The 27,208-nt window shown below is 44.3% G+C and overlaps 1 protein-coding gene across 1 annotated transcript; it reads left to right on the plus strand.

The window, feature by feature from the left end:
- Positions 1-1,706: 1,706 nt before the first annotated feature.
- On the plus strand, positions 1,707-19,814 carry scarf2 (scavenger receptor class F, member 2). The gene is made up of 11 exons (XM_047341363.1): positions 1,707-2,414; positions 4,952-5,010; positions 5,099-5,200; positions 5,914-6,433; positions 6,937-7,155; positions 7,326-7,454; positions 7,818-7,921; positions 9,131-9,245; positions 9,572-9,669; positions 15,105-15,260; positions 16,209-19,814. The coding sequence occupies exons 1-11, from the start codon at positions 2,302-2,304 to the stop codon at positions 17,426-17,428; spliced, it is 2,835 nt and encodes a 944-aa protein (XP_047197319.1). The 5' UTR covers positions 1,707-2,301; the 3' UTR covers positions 17,429-19,814.
- The last annotated feature ends 7,394 nt before the right edge of the window (positions 19,815-27,208 follow it).

Here is a 27,208-nt window from a genome sequence, read left to right on the forward strand (position 1 = left end):
CATCAGCCAATCACAGGCCAACACCCTGCAAAGGGACACGCCCACTTTCTCACGACTCAGGTAGACAGCTGCAGCAGAGGAAACTAACTAACTAACTTACTAACCAGCTAACTAGCTAGCTAACCAATTCAATAACTAACCCATTGTATCATGGCTCAGGTAGACTGAGCTACTAACTAACGTACTAACTAGTTAACTAACTAACTAACTATGGGACCCACTTTCTTATGACTCAGTTAGACTGAGCTGCAGCAGTCATAAATAACTAACTAACTAGTTCACTCACTCACTAACTAACACACTATATAGCTAACCAACGACAGTGATGCCATTGACTGGCCCTTATGTCCCCCTGACCTAAATCCAATGGAGCACCTATGGGACATTATGTCTCGTGTATCTGACGCCACCAGGTTCCTCCACAGACTGTCCAGGAGCTCCCTGGTCCCTGATCCAGATCTGGGACGAGATCCCCCAGGACACCATCCGCTGACTCATCAGGAGCATGTCCAGACAGTGTCAGGAGAACATACCGGCACACAGGGCAATAACACTGAGTCACAGTATGAGTGGCTGTGAGGAAATATACAAGATTTGGATCAGCCTATTATTTCTACTAGTTTTGACTCATGTGCGTGTGTGTGTGTGTGTGTGTGGGGTTCTTTACTCTTGTTTAAGACAAAGACAAACCTCCTCTGAATAGGAGACAAACTGGTTCATACACTTTGAACACAAACCAGTTCAGTGCTTGGCGTCACATGGAGGCTGCCTGAGTAACAAACCACTCTGAGTACTTTACCCTTCAGCAGAATTCTTAATGCAAATCATCTCATGCTTGAGTAACATCCGTGTTGTCTGAGGACTCTCACTTCACCACTGGGACATTTTAATCCTGAGCAGCAAAAAAACAAGACGTCTTGAACATTTAGAAAATATTATTCATCGCTTGTTTATTAAGTTATTAATAAAGAAACTGTCAAAAACGGGTCTGAGCATTCGCCTGTATTGGATTTTGGCACCGCGTTTGTTGACATATGGATCACAAATGATGTTAAGTTGAATTAAATTACAAACATGTCATAACATTTTGAGTAACTTGACTTTGGGCCTGTCTCCTCGCACAGGCCCCTGGAGAGCCACAAAGCACAGCTGTGGACAGATGTGAAATGCAACACAAGTATTGGACTGACTCGTCATTAATCTAATACAATCAATAAAAACATGACGTTTCTCTCGCTCTCAGAGGCAAAAGGGACCTCGAGGAGGCTTTCTGCAGGAGAGAATCCAGGAGGAGTCATGTGGCAGCACCACTTTGTTCCTCTTAACAGATGGGGGAGCCATTGTTTCACATGTTGGAACACTCCTGCCCCCTCCGACACCCACACTCCAGAGCACACGCACTTTTCTACTTTATTCATTTAACCTACTTTAAATCCATGTAGTTTTTAATTGACTAGTATCCTGAAATACATTTTTAATAGCTTTAATTTAAAGTTCTGAATGATGAAACTCAAAAACTTAAAAAAGTCAATATAAAAGTTAGAATTAGGATCATTTTCTTAATCTAAAACCGTTTATTCCATCTTAATTGCCTCTATTCACTGTTCAAGACTGATTTTTTGAATGTATATCCAAGGCCATTGAAGACAGACCCTGTTGCACACATGCGTATGTAAATTTGGTGGCGCACACATGGCGCACAAAGCCAAAGATAGAGTAACAAATCAGGAATTTCCCTCCTGCCACTCCTGAGAGCGCACCAGAGGACAAAAGTTACGCGTAAGGCGCTTCTCATCGGGAGAGGAGACGAACGACAGGCAGCTAATTCACTGATTTTTACTTTCTTTTGGTCAAGATTATCATCACCAGTTCACACGTTTCCGGATATTTCTTCCTTTCAGGACATTACATTGTCTGGAAAAGTGTGATTTATCTGCCTTTATGCGTCTGGATCCATCCGCTTTGCGCGCTGGCTGCTTTTAGAAACTTTGGTGGAATACTTTGCGCGCTGCAGGATGAAGAATGAAGATTTTCCACTTTTGCTTTTGTGACTTTTTTTTTATTTTCCCCGTGTTTCCAGACACTGAGCTGCTGCTGCTGAGTTTCTCGATGGCGTAGGGGTCGCGGTCGATACTTTTCTTGAAACACCTCGAGGAAAAAGAAAACGGATTTCGCGTTCCCAACATCTGGATCATGTGCGTGGACGTGTTTGAAATACAGTGAAACAAACTCCACCACCATCTCGAGTTTATTCGGAGGAGTAAAGACGGCGTCTAGAAGGATGCTGCTGCTGCGTGTACAATGGAAGTGAAGAACTGTTCTGCTGCTGTTGTTGCGCTGGTTTGTCTCTTCTTTTGCTCCAGTTTCAGCCAAGAGCTCAACCCCAAAGGCAGGAATGTTTGCAAAGCACCGGGGTAAGCATCACTTCACTGCGGGAGAAGAAGTATTCTTTTATTTCCCTGTTGTTGTAAATGTGTTTAAAAGTTTTCCCTCTGACATTTCAGCCTTATTGTCCCTTATTTCAGGATAAAACTTTATTAAAGATATCCACTCAGAGTTGGAGTCACATTTAAAATAAACAGAATCATTTCATTCCTTCCACTTTTCTCATTTAGTTGAAGATAAAGTGTTTTCATACTGCAGTGGTGGCCACATGCACGAATAACGGTTCTCACTGTAGAGTCAGTAACTTGTTGTGAAATCAATCTCTGACTTTATTCTATAACCACACGTTCTCTTCTCACAATATAAGTAAGTGTTAGTTACACAGATTTTTTTACTTTGACCTAATTGTTCCTCTATAACATGTTCATTGTGTAGCATGCAGGAGGAGGAGTCCACTGCAGAAAGCAGCTATACAGATGTGTGCATCTGGAACGAGGGGGTTATTGCTCTGTAGGGGGCGCTCTTCTCGAGCTTCACAGTATTCGTGGCACCATTAGATGACACGATGAGGTTTTAGGGAAGTTTTAAAGAAATGTTTTGAGGAACATAATTCTGCAGTTTGGACAAGAAAAGAACCAAAATTTGACATATTTTCATATTCTTAGAAAATTAAGGGCATCATAGAGAATGTGGTGAAGAGATGTGTTTATCTTTTGCAGATTGTATATGTTGTATTTTAATATGTGGTGCGTTTGTACTCCTGCTGTCTTAGCCAGGTCTCTGCAGTGAAAGAGATTGGACTTTAAGGGAATTAAGGGAAGATGGATTTTGTTTAACAGCTGATATTTCAGTATAAAGATCAAATATGTGAAAAGTAATTAAATACACTAGGAATCTACATATCTGGACAGGCTCCCCTCAAAGGGTGATGCATCCAAATTGCATTTATTGACGACCTCTAGGAATAAAACTGAGCCTCTGGTTACTCGTGTAAAAGAAGAAAACATCCAAGTCCACAATTACCGACTGCAGGATCCAAGTTTGTTGCACAGACGGCTATAAATTGTGAAAAGTGTGCTCAGCAAGAAGCAGCAAAATACTGTCCAGACCTTATTCTCCAATATGCTATAACAGATGTGTGATAAGAAACCATGTGCACATTGAAGTAGCCCTTGTTTCCTGGATCTTAACCTCTTTCACAGACTTTGGGGCAGTTGGGAGTGAAAACTGAAATAAAAAAAGATAATAATATTTCCTGTGCAGCCTCAGTTGTTGGAGGGAAACGGAAAAATAGCTTATCTGGAAAGCAACACGCTAAATTTATGGTCACAATCAAATGCAAAGTCATCCGGAGTTTTTTTAGTACTCTGCTTGGTCACAAATAGTAATTTACCAGAAAAGATACTTCCTATATTTGTTCTTCATGAAGTTTTCAGTGTGGTATTTATAGTACTTTCCTTTCCTCTGCTCTACAAGTTTGACATTTTGCCCTCCTTCTAGTATTTAACATCCATCGCGGTGAACTCTCCACTCTCCCCTCACTTGTTTTTCACATTACGCCCATTATGTCTTATTTTCTCACTTGAATCGAATGAATAGAAGGAAGTAGTTCAGCATTTATCGTCACTCCTCAGCGTTTCCAGTGTGTCTTCACATTGCAAAATCAGCTGCTGAATCCAGCTGGAACGGCAATAAAACTACTCGATGATTCCTTCAACACTGATTGTTTTCCAGCTCCTTAAAAAAAATGACTGTGAACAAACAAAGCTGTTCGCCATGTGATGTTTTGAGTAGCGATGCAGAAAAATCTGTTTTTGAATCAGTAGAATCCTTGGAAAACGTGGTACATTCAATGATAAATGGCAAACAGGGGCGCAGCTTTTAAAATAGCTCCGCCAAACAGTGAATGTAATCTTTGTCCTTGGGTGCCGCTGTCATGGATTGGCTGCGTGTCAAAGGGTCAACAAGGGTCAACTCCTTACATTTTACCTGGAGTTTGTCAAAATGCGGAGCAGCTGAGCCGTTTAAAGCTAAATCCAGTGTCATGTTATATAGATAAAGTGGTGAAAGTCAAATGTATTCCCTCATAGGAAGGGAAAGCATGCAGAGGTTAGGCCTGTGATCTCCACCACGCGCCTCTTTTAGAGAACAGCATCGCTCCCCTGCTCGTTGACCGAAAGCAAGCAGCCGTCCTCAAACACTCCAGGGGAGGCTGACGTGTTGCAGGGCCCCCGCAGAGGTCACGGGTGTGGGAGGAAGGGAAGAAGCATCCTTCGTTTCCTGACAGGTCGAAAACGTGGCTGCAAAATACTTTCTATGAATATTCATGTGCCTCTCTTGCCCCCAACGGCTGCGGCTCAGCATCGGGAAAATGATGCAAGCATGTGTTGAGCATATGCGTCATGTGCAAAACACACAGCTTTGCAGAATTTAGCCTGAGCCACATCAACAGAGATCAAGGAAACATGAGTTGGGTGTGGATGGAGCCACGCTCATGTGTTTGTTTTGCTGTTTCTCAGTTTGGTGTTTTATCTTTCCCCTCTCATTTTGAATCTCTTCTCCCCAGGCCGTCTGGAGTGGCGTGCTGCAGTGGATGGGCGCAGCTCGCGGATGAATGCCTGACACGTACGTGCCACACAGGGAGCAAACATTTATCATGACAGCTCAATGTGCAGATCAGTCGACTAACATGGCCTCTTCTTGTTCACCCCAGCACTCTGTGAAGGCAACTTCACCTGCAAGGAAAACGAGGTGTGTGTCAGGCCGAATGAATGCCGCTGTCGTCATGGATACTTTGGAGCTAGCTGTGACACGAGTAAGGGATTGTTTTGTTTTCATGTTTTTTTTAAATCCACATTTCTACCCTTTGCCTCTTGACTATGGTGTTAAAAGTTCAAGTTATTAAAGAGTATCTACTAAACACCAATTTCTAGCTCTTGAACTACAGGATAAGTAGCATTTAGGGTATATATATATAACCATGGACGATATGACTGCTCCCCAAAAGTGAAAACAAATCATCTCAATCACCACCTGGTCGCTGGCTCATGAACTCATAAATCCTGTCTCCTCCATGTTAGCAGACGGGATGTGGACCAAGTAGTTATTTTCTAGTAAGTTTGGGTTAAGTTAGTTATTTGATGCTATAAAACGCTGAAACATCATGATTGACAGCTGAAACTGACTTGTGATTAGTAGAGTGTGTGTCGGCGAGACAACACAACCGCTGCTCCACCACTACTCTGCAGATTTTGGCTCAAAATGCAACAGGTGGCAGCAATGGCGTGCCGGATATTTTGGCTTCATATCCCGGATAGTGGGAGGAAGTGGAGACATGTTGTTCATCCTCATACACAATCTCATGCCTGTAAACTGGGCTCCAGTGCCACCAGTAGATAATGTTAGTGATCCCTTTTTATCTCATGCCAGCATCAGGCCAAAGTCTTTATTCGTATAATTCTTTAGTTAATGACAGAACACATACAAATGTTAAACTGTATCCTGATTACACCACTGTCTTTTTCACAGAGTGCCCTGCCCAGTTCTGGGGCCCTGACTGCAAGGGGAAATGCAACTGCTACCCCAATGGCCAGTGCGATGACTTGACCGGCGCTTGTACCTGCAACCACAACCGTTGGGGACCAAACTGCGAGAATGCGTGCATGTGCCAAAAGGGCAAATGTGATCAAGACACGGGCAAATGCACATGCCACCCCGGCGTCTGGGGTCCGCAGTGCAACAACAACTGCTACTGCAGCATCAACTCCATCTGTGACGCCATGACAGGCCGCTGCCAGTGCAGCCCGGGCTGGACGGGGAGGAACTGTGCGATCCAGTGTAACTGTAACAATTCACCGTGTGACCAGTTCACGGGACGCTGCCAGTGCCGAGAGAGGCTGTGGGGCCCGCGGTGTGAACGATACTGCCAGTGCATCCACGGCAAATGCAATCAGGCCGACGGCTCGTGTACCTGCACGCCAGGATACCGTGGGAAGTTCTGCAGGGAGCCGTGTCCCGCTGGATTCTACGGTCAAAACTGCAGGAACAGGTGGGGGGGAAGAAAACTTGGCCGAGAGCAAATGTACCATTTCAGAAAACACAGGAAACATGCAGTTTTACAGATGCCTAATGTTCAGGTCCCTTGTCTGATGCATGTTACGGTGCGGTTTTGTGGTCTTGATAGGAAATAAGATTTGATATATGTTGCGGCTGATAACCTCTGAAATATCTGGACACGCTACTTAATGGAGCAACTCTAAAGTGAGATTTGGGAGTTGGTATTCACATTATCCCATAATCACCAGCCAACATATAAAAGCAATTCAGGTTAAGTGCTTTACCTTCCATGGTCTCCACACTACACAGCTGCTGTGAACCAAAGAGAACACAGTGAGAGTTCAGTGTTGTTACTCTCTCTCTAGTGCAACCGTTTAAACCAGGCAAATACACATGTCTCTCATCACAGTTTCATTACAGTCGGACGAGATAGGGGGATTTCTTATCTCAAGATAAACGAGAATTGTTTTCGCTGTTTCCTTTGGCCGACCACAGGTGCGGGCACTGCAAGGGCATGCAGCCGTGCAAGGTGACGGAGGGACGCTGCGTCACCTGCGACAGAGGCTGGAATGGGACGCGGTGCGACCAGCTCTGCTCCAAGGGCTTCTTCGGTGAAAGCTGCCAGGAGGTGTGTCCCACCTGCAGAGACGGACACCACTGCGACCCCATTCTTGGCAAGTGCTCGCACTGTAACCCCGGCTGGATTGGGGACAGGTAAGAAAACACACAGGAGCTTTATCATTTTAAATGTTAAAAGCACAATGGCAGTGCCTTTAACTAGTAGCCACTGTTCCACCCTTTTTGTCATTGTAATAATCTCCATGACTCATACTTGCAATTTTTTGAAAATGACTATTTACGACATTCCTTGTTATTTGTCATAGGTGCGAGGTGCGCTGCCCCAATGGCACATATGGCGAGAACTGCGAGAACAACTGCAGCCACTGTTTTAACGGCATCTGTCATGTTGTCACCGGAGAGTGCCTGTGTGACCCGGGGTTTTATGGCACCTAGTAAGTCATGAGACACCTCATATCCAAAAAAACTCAATTTCTTTGCCCTCGGCAGCACCCGGTGCTCAGTGAAAAGGATTGATGCCTTTCATAATACATTTGTCACACACGTTTACGTCCTGGGAATGGAGGGAGTGAGCCTGGGTCCTGAGGCATGTTTTTACAGTTACTGATAAAGTGCACTCTTGGAATAGAAAAGTTAAATTCCTGCAAACTTCCATCATAGAATAAAAAGAACAAAGCACCGGATCCTATCGATCACCTTTTCCTCTCTCTTTCTGTCTGTGTCGTATTTTGCACATCTGTCACTTGGACTGGACATTAAACAGATGTTGTTTTTCCTGTCTCTTCTCTGTATTCAAGCTGCAATATGACCTGTCAACCTGGCCAGTACGGAGTGAACTGCAACCAAACCTGCTCTTGCCACAACAAGGACTGTGATCCTGTGTCTGGAGCCTGCTATCTACGTAAGGAAACCCTCATTTGTTTTGCTCTGTGGTTAAGATGTTTTTACGAACAGCAGAAACTAGTGTTTTTCTAGGTAAATCCCCTTTTTCCAGACAAAACAAATATTTCTCGCTGCACGTACAAAAAAACAGGACAAATCCTTTTTAAAAGTGTTTGTCCAAAAAGCCAGATGCCTCCAGTGCCGCCTGTGTATTAAATGTCCAATAGTTGGCAGCAACAAACAAGTCTATTCAGGTCAGTGTGTGTAGCAGGAGACTTTACGTAGCGGGGCCTTGATAGTGTTTCCAGATCCAGACCGGTGTCCTTTTTATGGCTGTGTTTGTTGGCCCAGTTCCTGTGCAGCTAGAGAGAGAGGGGAAGAGAGAGAGAGAGAGAGGGAGAGAGGGAGAGGAAGGAAGAAGAAAAAAGGGAGAGGGAGTTGGAAGGGAGACAGAGAGTAGAGGTAAAAACAGTGGATGGTTTGGAGATGATGAGTATGAGAGTATGATTGTGCAAAGGTAGCAGCGATTGTGGTCCATGGACCCCCACAAACCAGCAATAACAACACAACGAACCCACACTGCCCAACAATCCATCTCCGCCCTATATGTGACAGTGCAAAGATCCACGGTCTGCTGCTGCTTATTCGTTAACTGATGGTTCGTGTCTTCTGTCCTTGCGAGCGCCAAATGTTGTCCGCACATGCACCGCAGCACTTATCTTTGGGGTGCATCTCACTCGGGGTAAAAGGAGGGGAGCTAATAAATCATCCGAGCGATGGCGAGGGGTGTGCGGTAATGAGGGGGGGGGGCGAGGGGAGGAGGACGTTGCTCGCAGGAAATCGGCATTGAGAGGGTAAGTGCTCTCGTGTCTTGGGGGAGATAAGATTAATCGTGAATTATCCGTGTAGTGAGTTTCAGCCTGTTGAAACCTCATTTCCTCAGAGATGCTTCATGTCAAAAGCAGCCACCGTGAATCAATTACTAACGCAACGCCGTGCTCCGTCTTTATTATCCACGCAAACCAGCGCATTAATAACAATTACATACAGTGAGCTGAGCCCCATATACTCAAGTCATCTGAGTGGAGTTTTTGAGTAAATCATTATAATCTACTACACGCCAAGGTTTTTGTAGCGATGACAGAGAAGGAGATTTGTTGAAACTGGCATGCAGAGCTTCCCTACGCCAGTGTGGCACACCCAGAATTCTCCACATCTCGTCTTTCAGAGCCCAACCAGCGGATGGGTGTGATTGCGGCTGGAACCCTGGTCTCCTTCTTGCTGATTGTCCTGCTCTCGCTGCTGTGCTGCTGCTGCCTGTGTCGACACAAAGACGACCACAAGTGAGTGACAGATATCCTCGCCGCACGAGGTCCACAATGCCGGCTTCCAAGTTCCAAGAGATTTGAATAATGTGTAAAAACTAGACGCTACCTTTTTTTGCTTTTTCTCACAGCTATGAAGTTGTTAAATGAATAAATACATAAAAGTTGTATTTTAAGTCCTTCTTTCTATATTGACGCTGCAGTGTTAGTAGCAATGTGAGCAGCCTGCGAGCCCTCAAAAGAGGCACCGGGCCAGGTCTAATATGGCTCTCTTGAATGATTCATTTGGATTTCCATGGCATCATCCCTTTTTTCAGTCCTAACCAAGACAACTCTACCAACAGCAAAAAAGCCAAGCGGATCCTGTGTGGACGATTCAGCCGAATCAGCACTAAACTCCCCCGTATTCCACTGAGGCGACAGAAACTGCCCAAAGTAGTCGGTAAGCCCCTGAAGTCTTTTTTTAACATCCCACCACACTGCTGCCGGAAGCTGCTTTCACTCATGTAATCTTTCTCTTCTCTTGAGCGACACGGTCGGCTGAAGGCAGATCACTGAGTGAGGTTCAGACAGTTTGCATGATGCTTAGCTGTGTTAACACCCGATGCATAATTAACACAGTTGTGACATAACGATGGAGAAGATCGGAGGATATTTAAAACCACGATTTCAGAGGCTTTTAAATGTCTTCAGGCAAACGCAGTAGAGACAATGACAGGGACGAATGGCAAATCAGGGTGAGCGCTTTACTTTGGTGCTACCTTCGTCTGGCTCGTGGATGATGAATAGGGTTGAAAAGTGTATGGTGGCTGCCAGGCGAGTGTGGGGTTTCATTTGAAAGGAATGCACTGGTTTTAGAGCCCCTTATTATTCTTGGCACCCTCAAATGCCATGTGTTCATATTATTACAACCCTAAAACTGGGGCTTTTTTTTTCTTCCCGTTTTCTTTGCTCGTTTCCATCATCTTTTTCTCGGGCTGAGGAGGAGGAGGAGGCCGTGTTATTAAAAGAAGGCCAGTGGTTGTCAGAGGGGCCCGGGTGGTGGTGAGTGACGCGCTATCAAAGGCAGCACTGTTTGGGTGGACGCTGCAGCACTGCTGCGCCGTGTGGACGGCTCGTGGTGTGTGACAGATCTGTCTGTGACCCCAGTCGTTTATACAGCAGACGGAGGAGATATGCTGATCTTTTAAACCCCATCACACACAGTTTAACTTATGGCTGGTTTTTCTTCAGGGTTCATCTGTGGCCTTGCTCCTAGCAGACGCTTCATCTCTTTTAATGCTGTACAGTATAAATTATTATTCTTTGTTGTGACACTGCGGTCGCAGGGTAAATGTACAGCAACTATTATATTCTTCTGTAAAATATTTGAACACAGGGAAACATTATTCTCACTGTAAACATAAATGAACCATTTTATACCAATATATATTTTTCAAAGATATGTTCTGGTCAGTCAGTTGTTATTGGATAGAACAGAAAGGGTCAGAGAGCAAGGGAGACACGGCTGCTGCAGAACTCCAGGTTCTCCGTACATGCAAGTTTTTCAAAGTATATTTAACCTTGGCAGATGTTTGGGATGATATTTAAAACAATAAGGCAATCACAACAGTTGACCAAAACTCAATCTGGAATATTTTCTTAAAATCACTTTGTTGTAAAACACATTCTGTGGTTTTGAACTCACAAATCTGATGATTTACTGCTTTCTGTCTGATTTGTATGATTGTAAACAGAATATCTTTTGGACTGTTGCTCGGACGAAACATATATTTTGACATCAACTTGGGACTCTTGTACTTCCCAGAGCTTCCTGTAGATTAGAACATCAACACATTGGTCATTTTGAAGTGACCAAGACGTGGAAGGAGTTAACAACATGGTGCCCTGGTTTCCTTTTCCGTGTGTGAGCAGCACGTGCCTCCTCAGTTAGTTGATTACTTAAGCTGGAGTCTGCCACCGTTATATATCTTAGCTCTAAATACAACACTCAGACAGAGTTGCCTTTGTCACGATGACAGAGTGGGACATTAATGTATTTGACAAGAGCCGGACCATGTGAAGACCATGTGCCAGATGCATGACGTCATCCAGTTAAAGGCTTTTGCAAAAAGAAAATCAATTTTACTTTTTTGCGGAAATAGATTTTTCTGCTTTTAGTCAGGATTGACAAAGACTACGTACATGTACCAATCAGATTCAAGAGCATCTATCCCGGTCACTTATAACAACTGATGCCTGTCTCTCTTCCCTCCCCTGGTTTGTCCTGTGTAAACCTCTGCTCCTCTGCTTTCTGTCGGCCTGCCCACAGAAGCGTGGTCTGCCAACGTTAAGAGAGTCTAAATCTGACTGGAAGCTGCACAGTCCTGCACACACACACATTCCAGAGGGGGCCCAATGGGGCTGGAAACAGGAAGTGGTCAAATTTACCCCAGCCCGTGTCAGAACTGTGATTTATCCACACCAGGGTCACTGGCAACAGATGTGGCAAGAGAATATGAAAAAAAAAATGAAAAAAAAGGGGGAAGCAAGAAGGACGTCAACTTTCAAATCTTTGTTGGCATAGCTACAGCCTCAGAGAAAGAACTACACAAACACACTGTCACCTATCGTCCCCTTTTGGCCAAAGCAAAAGTGTTTGCGTGTAAGTTCTGCTTTCTGTTGCCTCCACGCCCTACACATTCACGTCTGTTCGGCATTCCTTGCATCCTCTTAGCTTCCCCATGGGCGAGAGCCGAGAGCAGCACCACCTGCTTTATTCATCTTTATTTATCCTGCAAAAAGTTGGCCGGGTTTTGCAAAAGTGTTTGCAGCAAGTCCGATTCACTTTCATCCAGTTCTGCCCAATAAAAGTGGGTGAAAAAATAAGCTTTCTCACACTATAAAGTCCTTTCGATGAACCAAATTAAAAATTGGCCGTAGTTTTAATAGGGTGAACTAATGCTACAGCTATGTATATGTGTAAATAATGATCAGTGAAACTGTTTAGACTTGTTTAGACAATGCAGTCCAGTATTTCTGTCACGGGCTATTTCAGTCTCAAACATGTTGAAAAAGCCCCAGGTCTGCAGACGCGTCCCCCCACTGAGCAACTGTGGTGGTGGAGCTCTGCAGCTGGGACACGTCAATAAGGCCCTGTTGTGTGTCGGGCCTCCCAGTATAGGGGAGGGATCACAGTGGCATCCAGTCTGCAGAGCAATCTGCTCCGCTAGACCCTCAGTCTGGAGGGAGTCGCTTTCAAGGGCAGCAGTTGTTCACCACCGTGTACAAGTAATGTTGCAAAATGCCCATGTGTTAGCCTGTTGACTAACTTAACAGGAGTATTAACATAGGTCAGATGCTCCACATTCCTCAGTCCCTAAGAGCAGCCTACAGCAGCAGGCAGAAAGGTAGAGACTAAGTGAAAGTCAGTGTCCATAGGCTGGTTGGAAAGGGCTCTTTGTTTGGCCTGTGCTGGTTGCTGCTCTTCTTTCTGAAACTTTTAGCTGCAGCGAGTGAAGACCGTCTGCAGGGCTCAGTCCACAGAACCCTGAAGCTTCACCCCCTCTTCTGCACAAAGAGCTGTTCACCTGTTTTACTCAAAGTCCGGTGAAGCTCGACTCAGTACGCAGAACCTGAACTGGAGAATCAGTTGTCGTTATCAGCGTCTGGGTTGAAGCAGATAAGATGAAGAGTTCTCAAGATATGCGTTCCACATACAGACAGACAGACGGATATCTGGAATTATTAGATAGATTGTTATTGCTCTTCTACACCCACAGAAAGCTGGTTTGTTACGTACAGTTAATCCTATGATTAGTAGCTATATGGAAAATGCATGTTGTGGCTATGTGTTTACTTATGTAAAGAGAGCAGGAAGAGGATATCTTTAAATAAGCACGCAGACGTGTGCCCTTGGATAGAAATACCCTTGACACGTATCCAAAGCCCTTGTTACTTTGGTCATTGTTTTCTCTTCTACACATCTGCACATGCTTTCCATAGACATGTTGCACCTGTGTTGACATTATCCACCCGACAAGTAACACAAAGACATGAGACTCTCAAACGTAAACATGTAGTTCAGAGGTTTAGATGACTTGTAAGAAAAATAGTTCTGTGGAACAACTGTTTTATCAGTGTAGCAATAAAGATTAACCTAATGTCTCAGTTCTCAGCAAATCAACTAGATAACAGATATTCTATCTGAGGTTGTAATAGCTCAAATCTGTAAAACTAGATAAAACTCAGCTGTATCAAGGGAAAACTACAAAGCAAGGTCTTTGAAAACACACACATGCACACATACACACGCACACACAGAAACACACGCGCACCCTTTATAACCCACTTCTGATTTGACCATGACTAAATCTGTTTGCTGTCATATGGTGTGAGGCAGAAAACTGGACACAGGAATTCGAGAGAGAAAAACATCAGACAGATTTACGATGAAAAATAAACCAGATGTGCTCAGTTTACGCTTAATGGTGAGAAGAGCCTCTAAACCGATCATGTGCTTGTGTTGTATGTTTCTGAATGGTGTTGAGATCAAGACTTTCTTGTGTTGTAGCACTTCGGAAATCATCCATAACAAGCTTAGTGAAATCTCAGTGACACAGGCTTCACTTATCCTCATATCACAGAGTATTATCAGCGGTTCTACAAGTCACCAGGTCTGTGAAAAACCCCTGCAGACATTTTTCTTAAAGTAGGTCGTCTTTTCAGTTACAGTCAAACAACAACAGCTGAGGAGTTTGAGCTTGTTCCTGGCCGTGGTGCAGGTACAGTCAGGGGATTCCTCACATGGAGGGTTTATCTGAGGTCCAAACAAACGGATGGACCCACGTGACCTCGGGCATATAGCAGCGTCTGATGTGGTCGGTCAATTGCGAGTTGACGCCCAATGCAGTTCAGGCCAAAAGTGTGCGTGCCAGATGGGAAGATAAAAACCGCGAGTATCCGTCACAGACCGCAGCTGTCCCGAGACTGAAGGGTCAGCAGAATCCTGCTGTGTCTGAAGGGGAGGAAGGAGGATGGAAAAGAGCAAGAGGGAGACGGTGAGAGAGAGAAACATGACTTGACCTACATATCGGAGCAGGAGAGGATTATGTGGAAGATGATGAAAGAATCCAGTTACGGCCCATTGTGCTCGTTATTTAAATACTGGAGAAGAACACAATGAGGGATGAGATGAGCGTGTCCTCATTAGCTTCATTATTATTTCACTCTCACAAAGAAATACTGAACCATCACATGTAGAAATCATATATTTTTAAGCCCTCTTTGCTTCCACTTTAATGTCATTTAACTGGATTTGAATCTTGATTTCGTGGAATTTCCATTCAGTAGTTTTTGCGTCATCCTTCCGGCAAACAAAACTGACAGGAATCAAAACACAACCCTCTACGTGGAGGTAAATAACGATTTAGCAAACTGCTATTTATACCTTAGCAGCTTTATGTGGCATTTTTCAAAAGGACAAACAGTCGGATCTCTTTGTTCCCTTGTTGTCTGGGTCACAAGACCTCCCAAATCAATGCTCTTTGTCTTGGGTTAGTTGAGAATTTCTGTCTCATATAATGGTCAGGATGCTGTTAAAAAAAAAAACAACTCAGAATCACTTTAGCTCTTTGGCATCAGAATATGAAAAGACTCCACAGCTTCTGCGAAGGCGTTTGCTTCTCTCGCTGTCAAAAACCCAATAACGTTGCTGTGTCTGTTAACTCACATGCAAAACCAATAAAAACCCAATTTTTCCGCAGACTCACTTAAACCAACATTTCTACAACTCTGCTGCAGTTGTGAGAGTGAGTGAGAACAGACTGTTGTTCTTGTAACTCGGTACAATACCCTCTGGCTGACCTTTTGGCTTCTGCGTTTGTTTTCTGTTCTCAGTAGCCCACCATGACCAAGAGAACACCTTCAACTGCAGCTTCATCGAGCCCCCCTCAGTGGCCGAGCAGCCCTCCCCCTCGTCCTGGTCATCCCAGGAGTCCTTCTCTTCCTTTGAGAGCGGAGACGAGGGCCCGGTTTACTGTGTGCCCCACGAAGGTGAGTCACCGTTAGAGTAAATAAACAGTTTAATTATCTGGAATGATGCACATAAAAGGATAATTGGCCTTTGGCATGAAGGGGCATTCACACAGTGCCGGGCTGTGACGTCCCCATTGCTCCTAATGTCATTACAGAGATAGCCTGGCTCTTTATCGTGTGCCATCAAGGTCTAGGTTTTGCTTAGAGAACAGAGGGAGTATAAACAGGAAATGGAATAGTCAAGTCAGCATATGGCGCAAATCCAAACAGTGACGAACCTCTGGAAGTTTGGTGGGAAACACCCATTCCACCATGGAATGGGTGTTTCTATTCTGTAAGTCAGGTTTTGTCTGCGCGTATTTTTTAATGTGTGTTTGATGGATGTTTGTTTCGTGCTTTGATTGAGTTCTCATTTTCCTCATGAATGGTTCAAGGGCTTTGAAAACAATTGATTGTGAGCAGAACGCAGCCGGCACAGAATCATTACTGTAAACATCATGAAAGGGCTTTGAATTAGATTTGCAAAGATAGGATCTTTAGCACTGGAACCGCTCCAGCTCTCAAGTATGTGTGTACACAAATTAACAAATGAACAGATATCACTCTTTAATAACAGGGAGGAGGGCTTTTCTGGTGGGGAGGAAATTATGTTGCATGAAAAATAATAATACACAAATTTGAGCATTATATTGATAAACAATAGTCATTGTCCAGTAGTAATTATGGTGTAACATTGAACATGAGGTAATGGTACCACACTGAGGGAACCATTGAGTCATATAACAGCATTAGTCACCATAAACTAATGGTTTTACCAAACCACAGTGTCTTGATTAAAGCCACAGTTTGTATTTATTGCTCATGAACTGAACCTCAGATTTATTTGAAGATGAATGCGTCACTTCTTCCATTAAGATAATTTCACACAATTTAATACATAATTTGTGATCTGCCATTGATCCACAGAGTCGGTGAATGAAAGCAAAGAGAAGTGCAGCCCCAGCCCAGAAGCTGTCCCTAATGAGGAGGATGCCGGGGAGTACACCTCCCTGAAAGACACCAGCTTCACAAAACCAGAAGGCAGCGAGCATCCCCTGATCAAGTCTTCTGACAGTGAGGGGTCCACCAGCGGTTCTGAGTCCACAACTGCTGCTCTCTACGCCCGCATCGCCCGCCTCTCCAAGTCCAAAGAGGATGATGGTAGCGGCAGGGATGGGGAAGGCGCTCCTACACCAGACACCAAGCGCAACGGAAAACCACCACCTTCACCTGGCAAGCCCAAACCGCGCCCTCCGGATCCGTCGACTAAGCCCAAGATATCGTGGATACACGGTAATGCCACAGGGACTCCCCAGCCAGAGCAGCAGGGCCAGGGGGGGATGAAGGTGCTGGCAGTGCCAAAGGAGAAAAAGAGGAGCTCGAGTGATGGCTCAGCCAAGAGTGAGGAGCGTCAGAAGATGAAGGAGAGAAACCGTGAGCAGCAGAAGAAACAGGAGGGGATGGAGGCAGACGCCAATGGTTCGCCCAGTAAACACAAACCTCTGCGAGGTAAGAAGTCTGGGGACGAGCACAGCAGTCCCAGTCACATGGAGCACATCAATGGTGTCGTTCAGAATGCCCTGAAGAAGATCAGTAGCTTCCATAGCTCCTCATCTGAGAAGAAGAGCCCTGACAGTCCAAAGGAGACCCCCAAGGAGCCACCCAAGAGCCCCAAGGTAATCCATCCTCATATGAACTCGGAGGCTGCCACACTGCTGGCTGCTCAGCTCAAGGAGAAAACCCAAAGCATCAACAGGAATGAGGGGACAGGCCTGACGAAAACCAACGGCCTCTCCACGCCCAAGGGAACCCGAGAGAAGCCCACACCTCCACAGAAAGCCAAGAGGAACCCCTCCAGTACATTGTGCCCGCAGGGCTCCAACAAGCCCCTGCTGCCCACCTCAAACAGCCTCCAGAAGATGGTGGCGCCCGTCACCACCGACCTCGGGACCCCTGAAGCCAAGAGCCCGGAGAAGCAGGACTTGAACGGCTCAAGGTCAGGGGACCCAGTGCTGGATCCTACACCAAAGAAAACTCCAATAAAAAAGCCACCCAGGAAGAAAGGCAAGGAAGGTACTTTGGATACACCTGAAAGTAAAACACCCCAGCAAAAGACCGCCATCATGCCACCACAGGTAGTGAAATAAGTGTTTTTTTTTAAAGACAAATGGCACAAAGTTTGTGATGGATTTTTCGAAGGAGAACTTAAATGGATTTGTCGGGAGGAGAACCGCCTCGTTTTTCAATCGAGGAATAAACATTTCCCTGTGTGAGTGTGCTGTGACTTCAGGACCAGTCAAGAGTGAGAAATGCTTTTAAATCAAGGGCATATTGGTGAGTTGTATTATAATGACCTCTATACACCCTTTGTATTACATTTCAAGACTTTTTTTTTTTTTTTGTGTAACAACTGTGTATCTCACAAATCAGCCTGTGGCTTGGCCGGAAAGTGACGTAAATCCATAGGTCATTCATCTCTGCAGTATGTCCACCACTATATTTATACATGGATTGCTTCTGAGGTTGCATAATTGTAATATGTCATGGAGGTGTCAGAAAAACTAGCTATTTTTACGTACGTTCTCCACAGGTACTAAAGGTACTAAAAATAACGAGAAAATTTGGATCCTCTAAGGATTGCAAGCTATTGTTTTTCTTTTTGATTTTGTCATTTGAATGGACCAACATGCGCAAAACACAGTTAGATGTTAGTCTTCATTTTTACGTCAAGGCTATTCTTTGCAGATGACACTCTACTTAGCTTTGTGGTTTAGCGGATAGATTTTCCTCGTTGCTATCTGTTTTCCAGATGTCCACCTTGTGCTATGAGAATTTCTCTCTTAAATGAACTAAATTTGAACCCCAAAAACTAGTTACATGTTATGCTATATTCAATATTGCTTTCAAGGCTCTTCTCTTCAGAAATGTAGTATCTTGGGATGATTTTAAAGGAGTGGCTCTCTTTTGTTCAACTCTGTCACGACTGGTATTTTGAAGCCCAAACAAGCTTTTTGATCTTTCTGCAAAGAAGGGGCTTTTTTGAAACCTCGTTCATACTTGTGCTAACACCAAATCACCAGAATGTGCTCTTACTGTAAGTTTTACTCAGTCAGCTAAACCACTAAACCAAAAATGAAACCCGAGCTGCCCTATGCCCCTTGCTTTATGTCATGCTTATAAATCACTCCGTTTATAAAATCTGCAGTTTCCCTTCGCTGTATTTTAGAAAACACACACACAATAGATTGTTTTGTTAAAGTTGGAAGTGTCCTCTACAGGTCAGGAGGCTCCTGCCATCTTTATTTGCCCTTTTCAGTGAAGAAACTCGGTCAGTATCACAGTTTGAGCTACTTCTTTTCTCACATGAATCTGTTTATGCCATCGGGGCATTGTGTATAAACAATAAAACTTGATGTTTGTCCCTTAAGGATCGTAAAATCTTAAGCTAGAAGATCCATGCTGAAAATAACATGGTGCTTTCATTCGATTGTTCATGGGGTAAGACTATAAGACCAAATGGTACTGTGCCTTGAGTGTTAAAATGTGCCTCAACTGTGGATCAGTCTAAGCGATGTCAGCCAAACGTGTGCCAACTTTTATTTCGAGTGTTTATCCCAGAATAAGTCGAGCAAACAAGGTGGTTGGGCGGAACATTTAAACTGGACTCATTCAAGAGGACAATGCTTCTTTTTTTCAGTTACTGGTGGATAGCTTTTTTTAAAGTAGCACTTAAAACACGAGCTATGAGTGGTGGGTGAAAACAGTGTGTGTTGGTATGTGTTGGGCTGAGGAATATTTTACATTCGCAGCGTATTTGAAAAAATGTCTTGGTTTTATGTGTTTTTATCAAGGTACAACACATTCCTTTGGTTATTTTTTCAACGTTTTCTACTTGTATACATTGTGTACTTTTTATTATCCTTGTAAGCTGTGCTTATATGACTTTTTTTTTTTTAGTTCTTCTGTTTTCCTTGGTGTCGATGAACTGGCTTTCATGCTTCATTTGCTTTTCATTCGTATGTCACTTATTTTTGGCTCTGAATCAAACCTACAGTATCAGTACTTCCCTCCTGTAAAGTTTACATTGGCTTTGTAATTGTTCTCTGTTGATGTTATTGTTTGTTTAACACTTAACTGCATGACGCAGAGTGTAATTATATGGCATTAATAGCTGCACAGGAAATCTGTAATCTTCTTGTCCTGTTTCTTGTTTCAGTCGTTATTATTGCCTCACATAAAAAAAAAAAACATACAGAAAGGATTGTACAATACTACTATGATACCACTGTTGAAACAATTGCATATAGTTAAAAACCTTAACATTGTGTAATAATGAAGTAAGTGGCAATTTGTTAATCTGACTGGCCCGTGCCTGTTTTTATAGGCTTACAGTGCATTTTTTTGTAAAGATGGGCCTGAAAAGCTGCAAACTCGTTACCAACTGTAAGATATATTTTATCTTTTGTGGATTTGTTTTTTTAGCATCTTTGATTTCCATTTGTGTATGGTCATTAAATTCATGGTGTTTCCTCATTTACTTCTTTGGAATAAAAAAAAAAGCAATACATGTAGCTCTAGTCAAAGCAGAACTTAAAAATCACATCTCATTTTCTTGATTCACAACGACAGCCGTGATAAAGTTAGACCCGGTTCGTACTCTAGGGGTCACAGCCTCTTGTTGGCTTCTTCTCCTGGTGTTGGATTCCAGCGTAGAACAACAATAAGGTGAAACGGGACATATGAAGTAATACACCACACAAATCGCCTGTTGTATTCTCTGAAGAGATTCATTCAGTTGCTGATTGATATTTGACCCTTTCCTCTGACGACTCCGGGCTACTGGGCTGCTGCCGCGTCCCAGGACGCTCAGGACGGGTTGTTCAGTCACAGCGGCTCTTCAAAGGGCCCGAGGAAGCCAGGGGACTGTTGATTTGGCTCCTTCAGGATAGAGGAGGGACAAGAGCTCCTTTCATTGGGGGGAAAAAACATTGGAAACTCTGTGCTAAGGAGCTAATCACGCGCCGCGTATGTGTCCTCTTTTGGCGGGGAGAAGAGGGATCCAGCCAGGACTGGGCCACAAGGCAGTGGAGGAGGATGAATGGGTTGATGTAAGGATGGCTGGATGGGTCATGTGATGGCTAATTGGAAACAGAAGAGAGAGGCTTTGTTTTGGATTCTACTCTTTTCTGCACAGTGTCCTACATGTGTTTAATGAATGCATGCATGTTTTATAAGTGTTGAGTCTGGATTGGGATTCACTTTGATCAGCGTAGTCTCATACCTACTTTGATGTTGCCTTTTATTAGTGTTGACCACAACGTTATAACTAACACAAAAGACTAAGGCCTTGTCTACACTACTGCGGATAATTTGTTGAACATATTCGTTACGAACTGTTTCACTAAATATCTCCATCCAGAAAAATGCTAAAACGAGCATAACAGGCCAGTAGGTGGCGATAAAGTCTACATCAACAATCCTGTGAATATTGGTAATATGGTGCAGTGATGCTAAATTTAGCTAAAAACATGTGATCTTAGCAGTGCTAACCAAACAATGAGAAACCGGTGTGTAGCTGCCATTGTTGTCGTTGTTTCGAGACAACATTCATCACACAAAGCAGCTGTTGGCATTGATGACTTAAGCTGTGATGTTATCGTTTCACAGATGCTCTGCTTTACATACGGATACCAGAGTTTTTGCATTAATAATAAAATTGAGTTACTTAAAAACGCCATTTGCTTGTGGACAAGAGGCCCAAATGCAGAGGAAAAGTTTGCAGGGCGTAAGATGGCGCCTTAGATGTCAGCATTGTAATACTGTGGGAGTGTGTTGATGTTGGCATTTACTTCAGGGATCTGTGTAGAACATCATCATCAGCTGCTAGACTTCTTAGTTGGACTTTAATCGTTCAAATCAATCTTCCTCTTAATTGCCATCCAGATATTCAACCAAACCAACACCAGAGTCTGAACACTCCCCCCTCCAGTCATCGCACATCCAATGTGACAATGTCCTGAAGTCTGATTCACTGCCAGGATGCAGAGGAACGTTGACACAACTGCCGCCATCTGCTCGTCCTCTCCGCTCGCAGATGGAGGGGATTCTCAGCTGAGTCATACCAACACATGCTCTCTGGCTTTTCATCCCTGACATGTTGTGGGAAAGTCACAGCACGGAAAGGAGCATTGTGTGTCACCAGCGCGCAGCATGTTCAGGATAAACTGAGGTGATTGATCATGTGCATCATCTCCTGTGAGGGATTTCTGTGCCGGCAGCTTTTGAATGGATTTAAACGTGCAAAGCCTGTGTATGATTATGGAACTTGGCCTCGTCATATCCCCTCTGCAGTTAGCTGAGAATAATTTTTGTGCTCGTTTCATTGACTTGGTATTGAAGGTGGACGTGTGAAACACAAAGGAGCGACTATACCGAATAACGCGAGGCATGGTCAAAGAGTCAGGGTGAGGAGTTTGGGAAGGGGGTTCAGTGACATCTCGGCTGCCAGTGTAAACATGACTTGGAGCCGGGGCGCCCTCGTCGTGCCAAATCTATAGCAACAGCGAGGCTTTTAAAAACTGAGGCCCTATGAGTCAGCCAAAAAGCCCTGGACTCTGCAAACCTATTCCAGTCCCCGCGTTTCCATGGCAACGGGAACAGATTGGAACCACATCTGGTAGCCATTTCAGTCCCTGCGAGGAGAGGAAGAAAGAAATTTATGAGTGAGGGGGGAAAAAAGACAAATATTTTCTGCAATGCAAAGCAGAAAGAAAGTGGAGTCACGTTACACTTAAAAGAGGTCGAGAATATTAATTCTGCCGCGGACCGACTCGAGAGCAGTTTTCCGATGCCCATGTAAGTTCAGGATCTGGGATTAATGCAACTGCTTCTCAGCTATAGAGCAACTTCTCATGCAGACAAAGATATTCTGCAGGAATAAAGGCGAGATTTCACGTCTCTTGATTTGTTTTGACAGCCTGCTGTTAGTGTAAGTTTATTCTTGAAAAATCTCCCTGTAACATAGGGGTTCTGGGTTTTTTGTTCTAGTTTTCCACTCCTTGTCTGTGTCGCTGTCTGACAAACATCTGCATCGGCTATGTCCCCTGATTTCCTAAAAACGCTGTCATTTCCCCGGCCGATTCGTTGCATCAGACGCAGCCAGGGGACATTTGAAAAGTGCTGTTTTCATCTGTTCATCCCTGTCGAGAAAAAAATGGCTAATTGCGCTCCTCCTTCCGCCTTCGATGTTGCTCCTCGGCCCCGTGGAAATTCAGGAAACTTATGAAATGACATTTACTGGAAATGGATTGCTGGTGCTTTTGTGGAGCCAAAACCGCGGAGAACTGAGGTCAGCGCGCAACCAGAAGAGGAGGAGAAATGCCAGCATCAGACGTGTGTTTATAGATTTCCAGTGACATCTACTCGCTGTGCGATTTAAGACTGTCATTATAACAGAAACGAAACTCCCATGCAGTGGCAGTGACCTAAAATAGTTTGCTCTCGATGCACAAGTTATAAGAGCGACAACACACGGATCTGAAGTTTGTGTTTGGGATCGATGAACTTCATTGTATGAGATTTGAAAAGTACAATTTACTTTGGTTTGCTGCATCTGACGTATTATTATTATTCCGGCAGCATCGGGACATAACGCTTCTGCAAAGACACACACGCACACACACAGTTGTTATTTGCACTCGCTCTGTAAATGTGGAGATAAATAAGCACAAATAGTGAGAAATGAAGCCTCATCTCTCTCTCTCTCTCTCTCTCCAGATGGAGAGTTTATTTTTCCTCCGTGTCTTTCAGGGTGTGCAAACCGTTGTCTGGGACTTCAAATTGCCCTGAAATTTTCCCCCTTTGTCAGCATAATTCTGCAGAACGAGCGTATTAGGGGGAGAAGATTTGGACGGCTAATAGGAAGCAGATCAGTCAGATGCTCTTTTTCTTCCCCTTTTCTCTCTCTCTTTTTCTGTTTCTGTTCGTTCTTTTAAAGCCTTTCTCCTTCTTTTGTGTTTTTCCTCCACAGCCTATTTTCCTCCTTCCTCTCCCCCCTCTTGTCCTTTTATCCCTCACACACCCATCCATCCGCTATCTTGTGCAGTAAAGTGGGACTTCAGGCTTCATAATGTGGCCTGAGGTTTCAGCTTTCACATAATTCCACAAGCTGACCCAACCGAAGTTTAGTTTTTTTTTTTCTTCCTTTCTGCTTCTCACTCACTCCATTCTGGAGCAGAGGGAAAGAGAAAGGGGGGAGAGAGGGAGAGAGAAAGAGAGGCAGAGCTGCTGCATTGCTCCAGATATTGGGACGGAAAATGATCACAAGACTCGAGTGTGTCCGTGCAAACCCGGGGAAAAAGAAGCCGACGGGTTATGTTTCTGTGCACTGAACCCGGCGATCAGTCCTGTCTGTGAGCGACAGACTGAATCTCACAGCAGCTCGTGTTGTTGGAGATGTAAACTTCTCACTTCTCTTTTCTGTTTTTTCAGTTACAGAAACACATGTCGATGCAGAGTTACTCACCTTCCGCCTGCGTTTCACCATCAGCCGGAATCAGATCTGCTTCCATCATCACATCCCTGTGACTCAGAGGCCGGGGTCAGGATTCTTCGCACCCTTTCTTATCTGGGGTTTATTTATTTAGACACACTGATAACAGCTGGACGAAAAAAGGGCAGAGAAGTGTTTTACTTGTGCTCGGATGCCAGGACTTATTTAGTGTCCGTGGGTGCGGTGCAGCGGCGTGTGAAGGGAAGTGTCGGCCGTGTATTCACCGTCACTGAGGCTGTGTGCTGGTGTGTACATGACCCTCGCAGCCCTGCTCTACTTCGCAGGACAACACTGGAGTCATTATGGGGAGCCATGTGTTTCTGATTACCCAGACTCAGATTAGAGGGGAGGGGAGCAGCGGTTACTGTCTGCTTGCCCCCCCGGCTCCTCTGATGTGGCCAGCAACTGGACAACCGTCGGTCCAAATCCCCCCTCCCACACTCCCCGCCACTCTTCTCACCTCCAAGCCAAAACCTCTCGCCATGACGTCACTACCAGGCCCATCACCTTATGCTTTTCCTCATATAAACATGTAAACAGTGAAATCTTCGTCATTGAAATGAGTTGCACTGGACGTATTGCACTGCATTGTTGTGTTTCTGGGGTTGTGTGGTTTCTGTTGTTGCATCAGTCACACGATACTGACCAAGTGACCGCCACGGGAAATCACTCTTCTGGTTCCTTCCTCCTCGAGGCAGGTCAGAGGTCAGCTGCCGAGCAGAAAGTGTGAGGACGCATTGATTGGTGGTAAATTTCTGATTTAGTGATAAAAGTTATTGACGTGATGACGCCTGTGTGATTCTCTGTGTGAGGTCATATGAGAGTCAGCTGACCGTCGACTGAGAGGTCACATTAAAGGGCCACAGCACTGAAGAAAGTACAATTAAAACCAAGTCAGCAACTGATGCTCTGTAGTTTATCTGATGGTAAATGAGGCAACGCAAAATGAAAGTCCCTCCAGAGAACAGCCATGTTTTTTTTGACACAGTATCTACATATTCCTCTCATAATGATCTTCTCATTAAACTCTCAAAAAATGAATATATGTCAAACTGTTGCTTCAGGTAAGAGAAGTACAACAGAATAAAAACTATCTATCCTGCATTACATTCTTACTATAAGTACTCATGAGTATTGTAGCAGGTTATATTATAAAATTGAAATATACAAGGTGCAGGTAAATCAAAGTCCTACATCAGTGGTGTACATTGAAAATTTAAGTTACTTTACATAATTTATACAAATACTGTCCCATAATTCTGACTGGATAAACCTTCACCATCAACACAGCAAAGCAAGAAAAACCTCGTCATTGACGTCTGTACAACACACATCGTCTGCAGAGGACAGCAGCGTTTCACAGCTTTCTGTGACCCCCCCCCGTGTTGGGATGATTTGAGCTAATTGTGGGTCAAAGGTTCACGTTAACCACGAGCTAAATCAAAATCAGTGACGCTGTAGTTTACTGCATGAGCTGTAAATCTGTTTAGAGTCACTGTCACGTAGCATCATTTCACTACACACCCTTAATTAACAGATTCTGGAGATATTTTAATTTCAGATGTTGCATCAAGACAAATAAATCCATGTATAAGGATTCATCGTGAGAATAATACAAAAAAAACCTTGTTCTTTCGTTTTTTTCTCTAACAATGTGAAGCTTCTCTGTGTTTTGTGCCGTTTTAACACGTTTTCCAAGTCGAGGAAATATATATTTGCACCTTAAACCTAAACCTCACGAGGTTATGTCTGCACACTGCACATTATACAGTGGAGCCCCCTCATTAGCATTGTGTTGTTAATGAATGAAGCACGAAGCCTTCAGTGCTGCTTCTCTTTATGAGCAGACTGCAGCGCAGCAGGCAGACAGGCAGCCGGCTTCCCCCAGGTTCCCGAGGCTCCAGACAGATAAACACACACACTCTCTCTCTCTCTCACACACACACACACACACACACAAGATAACTGTTTAAACTAAAGCTTTACATTTTATATTCGTCGCCGCTGCTGCTCCTTTAAAGCACAAGCAAATGTTCAGTGTACGTGACAGCTGACGTCGACATTACAGCCAAGTTTTCTCTCCCACAAATGTGCACATCATAAGAGAGCACACACACACACACACACACTAATGTCCTGCTAGCTGGTGGGCAGCATCCGGTGTTTAGCTGCGACAGGAAGTGTGTGTGTCTTTATAGTGAGCCCTCTGAAGGAGGCAGGATCACAGCGAGGTGTTTCAGCGTTTGATCTTCTGCCAAACGCAAGTGTTGCAATTTGATAAAAAAATAAATAAAAAGAGAGTCTCCTAATAGAGGAAAAGTTGCTGGGTCCAATTTTTTTTTTTTTGTAAATGTTTTCATCGTCTGCTTCTCTCCTCTGGTTATAAATGAAAGCGTTTTCCCCTTTGTCAGCAGAATAATAACAACATCCCCCCTTTTTTTTTGGCCGGCACCATGTGATGTAAGCTGAAACATGCTGATGGTGAACACATATGGTTTACATCCACACGTACAGGCCGAGGCACAGCCGCCCCACCCCCACCGCTCATTACGATTCCTCCTCAGCTCATCAACTCTCCCTTTCCTCATCTCGGCGATTTAACTTCTTTTTCTTTTTTTCCGAGTCCAACACAGACCGCGAGGAGCTGGAGTGGAACTTTAAAAACTTGAAGACGCAAAGCGTGAAACTCCAGCAGGACGAGCGTAAAGGCCCTCGGGTTTTATTTTACGACGGCTGCCAAGGGGAGGAAACCCTGTTAAAGCAGGGGGACTGTTTTACAGCCGTTTGACACATAATCTCAAACAGTAGAGCGAAAGCAGTGCGTGCACACGTTTTACCCGCCAAACTGCCAGGAAGTGTGCGTGTGGGTGTCGCCGCCCTCGTGTGGCGACCTGATGCGTCGGCCTTTTCACAGGATAGAGGGAGTCGGGTAAACTCGGACAAATGGAGAGATGTTTTCCTCCTCAAGTGTGTTAACGCGGTGCAAATGTGCAGCGTTCTCTCATAAGGTCTGATTTCATACCAGAGCACACGAGGGAATTCAAGTGTTCGACTTGTGCAACAACAGCAATGAGAGAGAGAGAGGGAGAGAGAGAGAGAGGGAGAGAGAGAGAGAGAGAGAGAGAGAGACTAGTTTGACTGTATCTGAACAAAGCAGATTTTACTGAACAAAAAAGGAGTAGAGGTATTTTCATGATTTACCAACAGAATTCATTCTCTACGTCTTGTCTTTCCAAGTTGACGTCTGACGTGTTTGACGCCTCTTTGTCATCCTGACATTGTTGTATTCTTAAGGTCTTTTTCATTTTTGCTTCTGTCGCTTGCTAGAAACTTTGCCAACTCTCTCGCCGTGAATCCTCCGGAGGATGTTTTTACC

The sequence above is a fragment of the Hippoglossus stenolepis genome, chromosome 9 (assembly GCF_022539355.2).
Source record: "Hippoglossus stenolepis isolate QCI-W04-F060 chromosome 9, HSTE1.2, whole genome shotgun sequence".
Lineage (NCBI taxonomy): Eukaryota > Metazoa > Chordata > Actinopteri > Pleuronectiformes > Pleuronectidae > Hippoglossus > Hippoglossus stenolepis.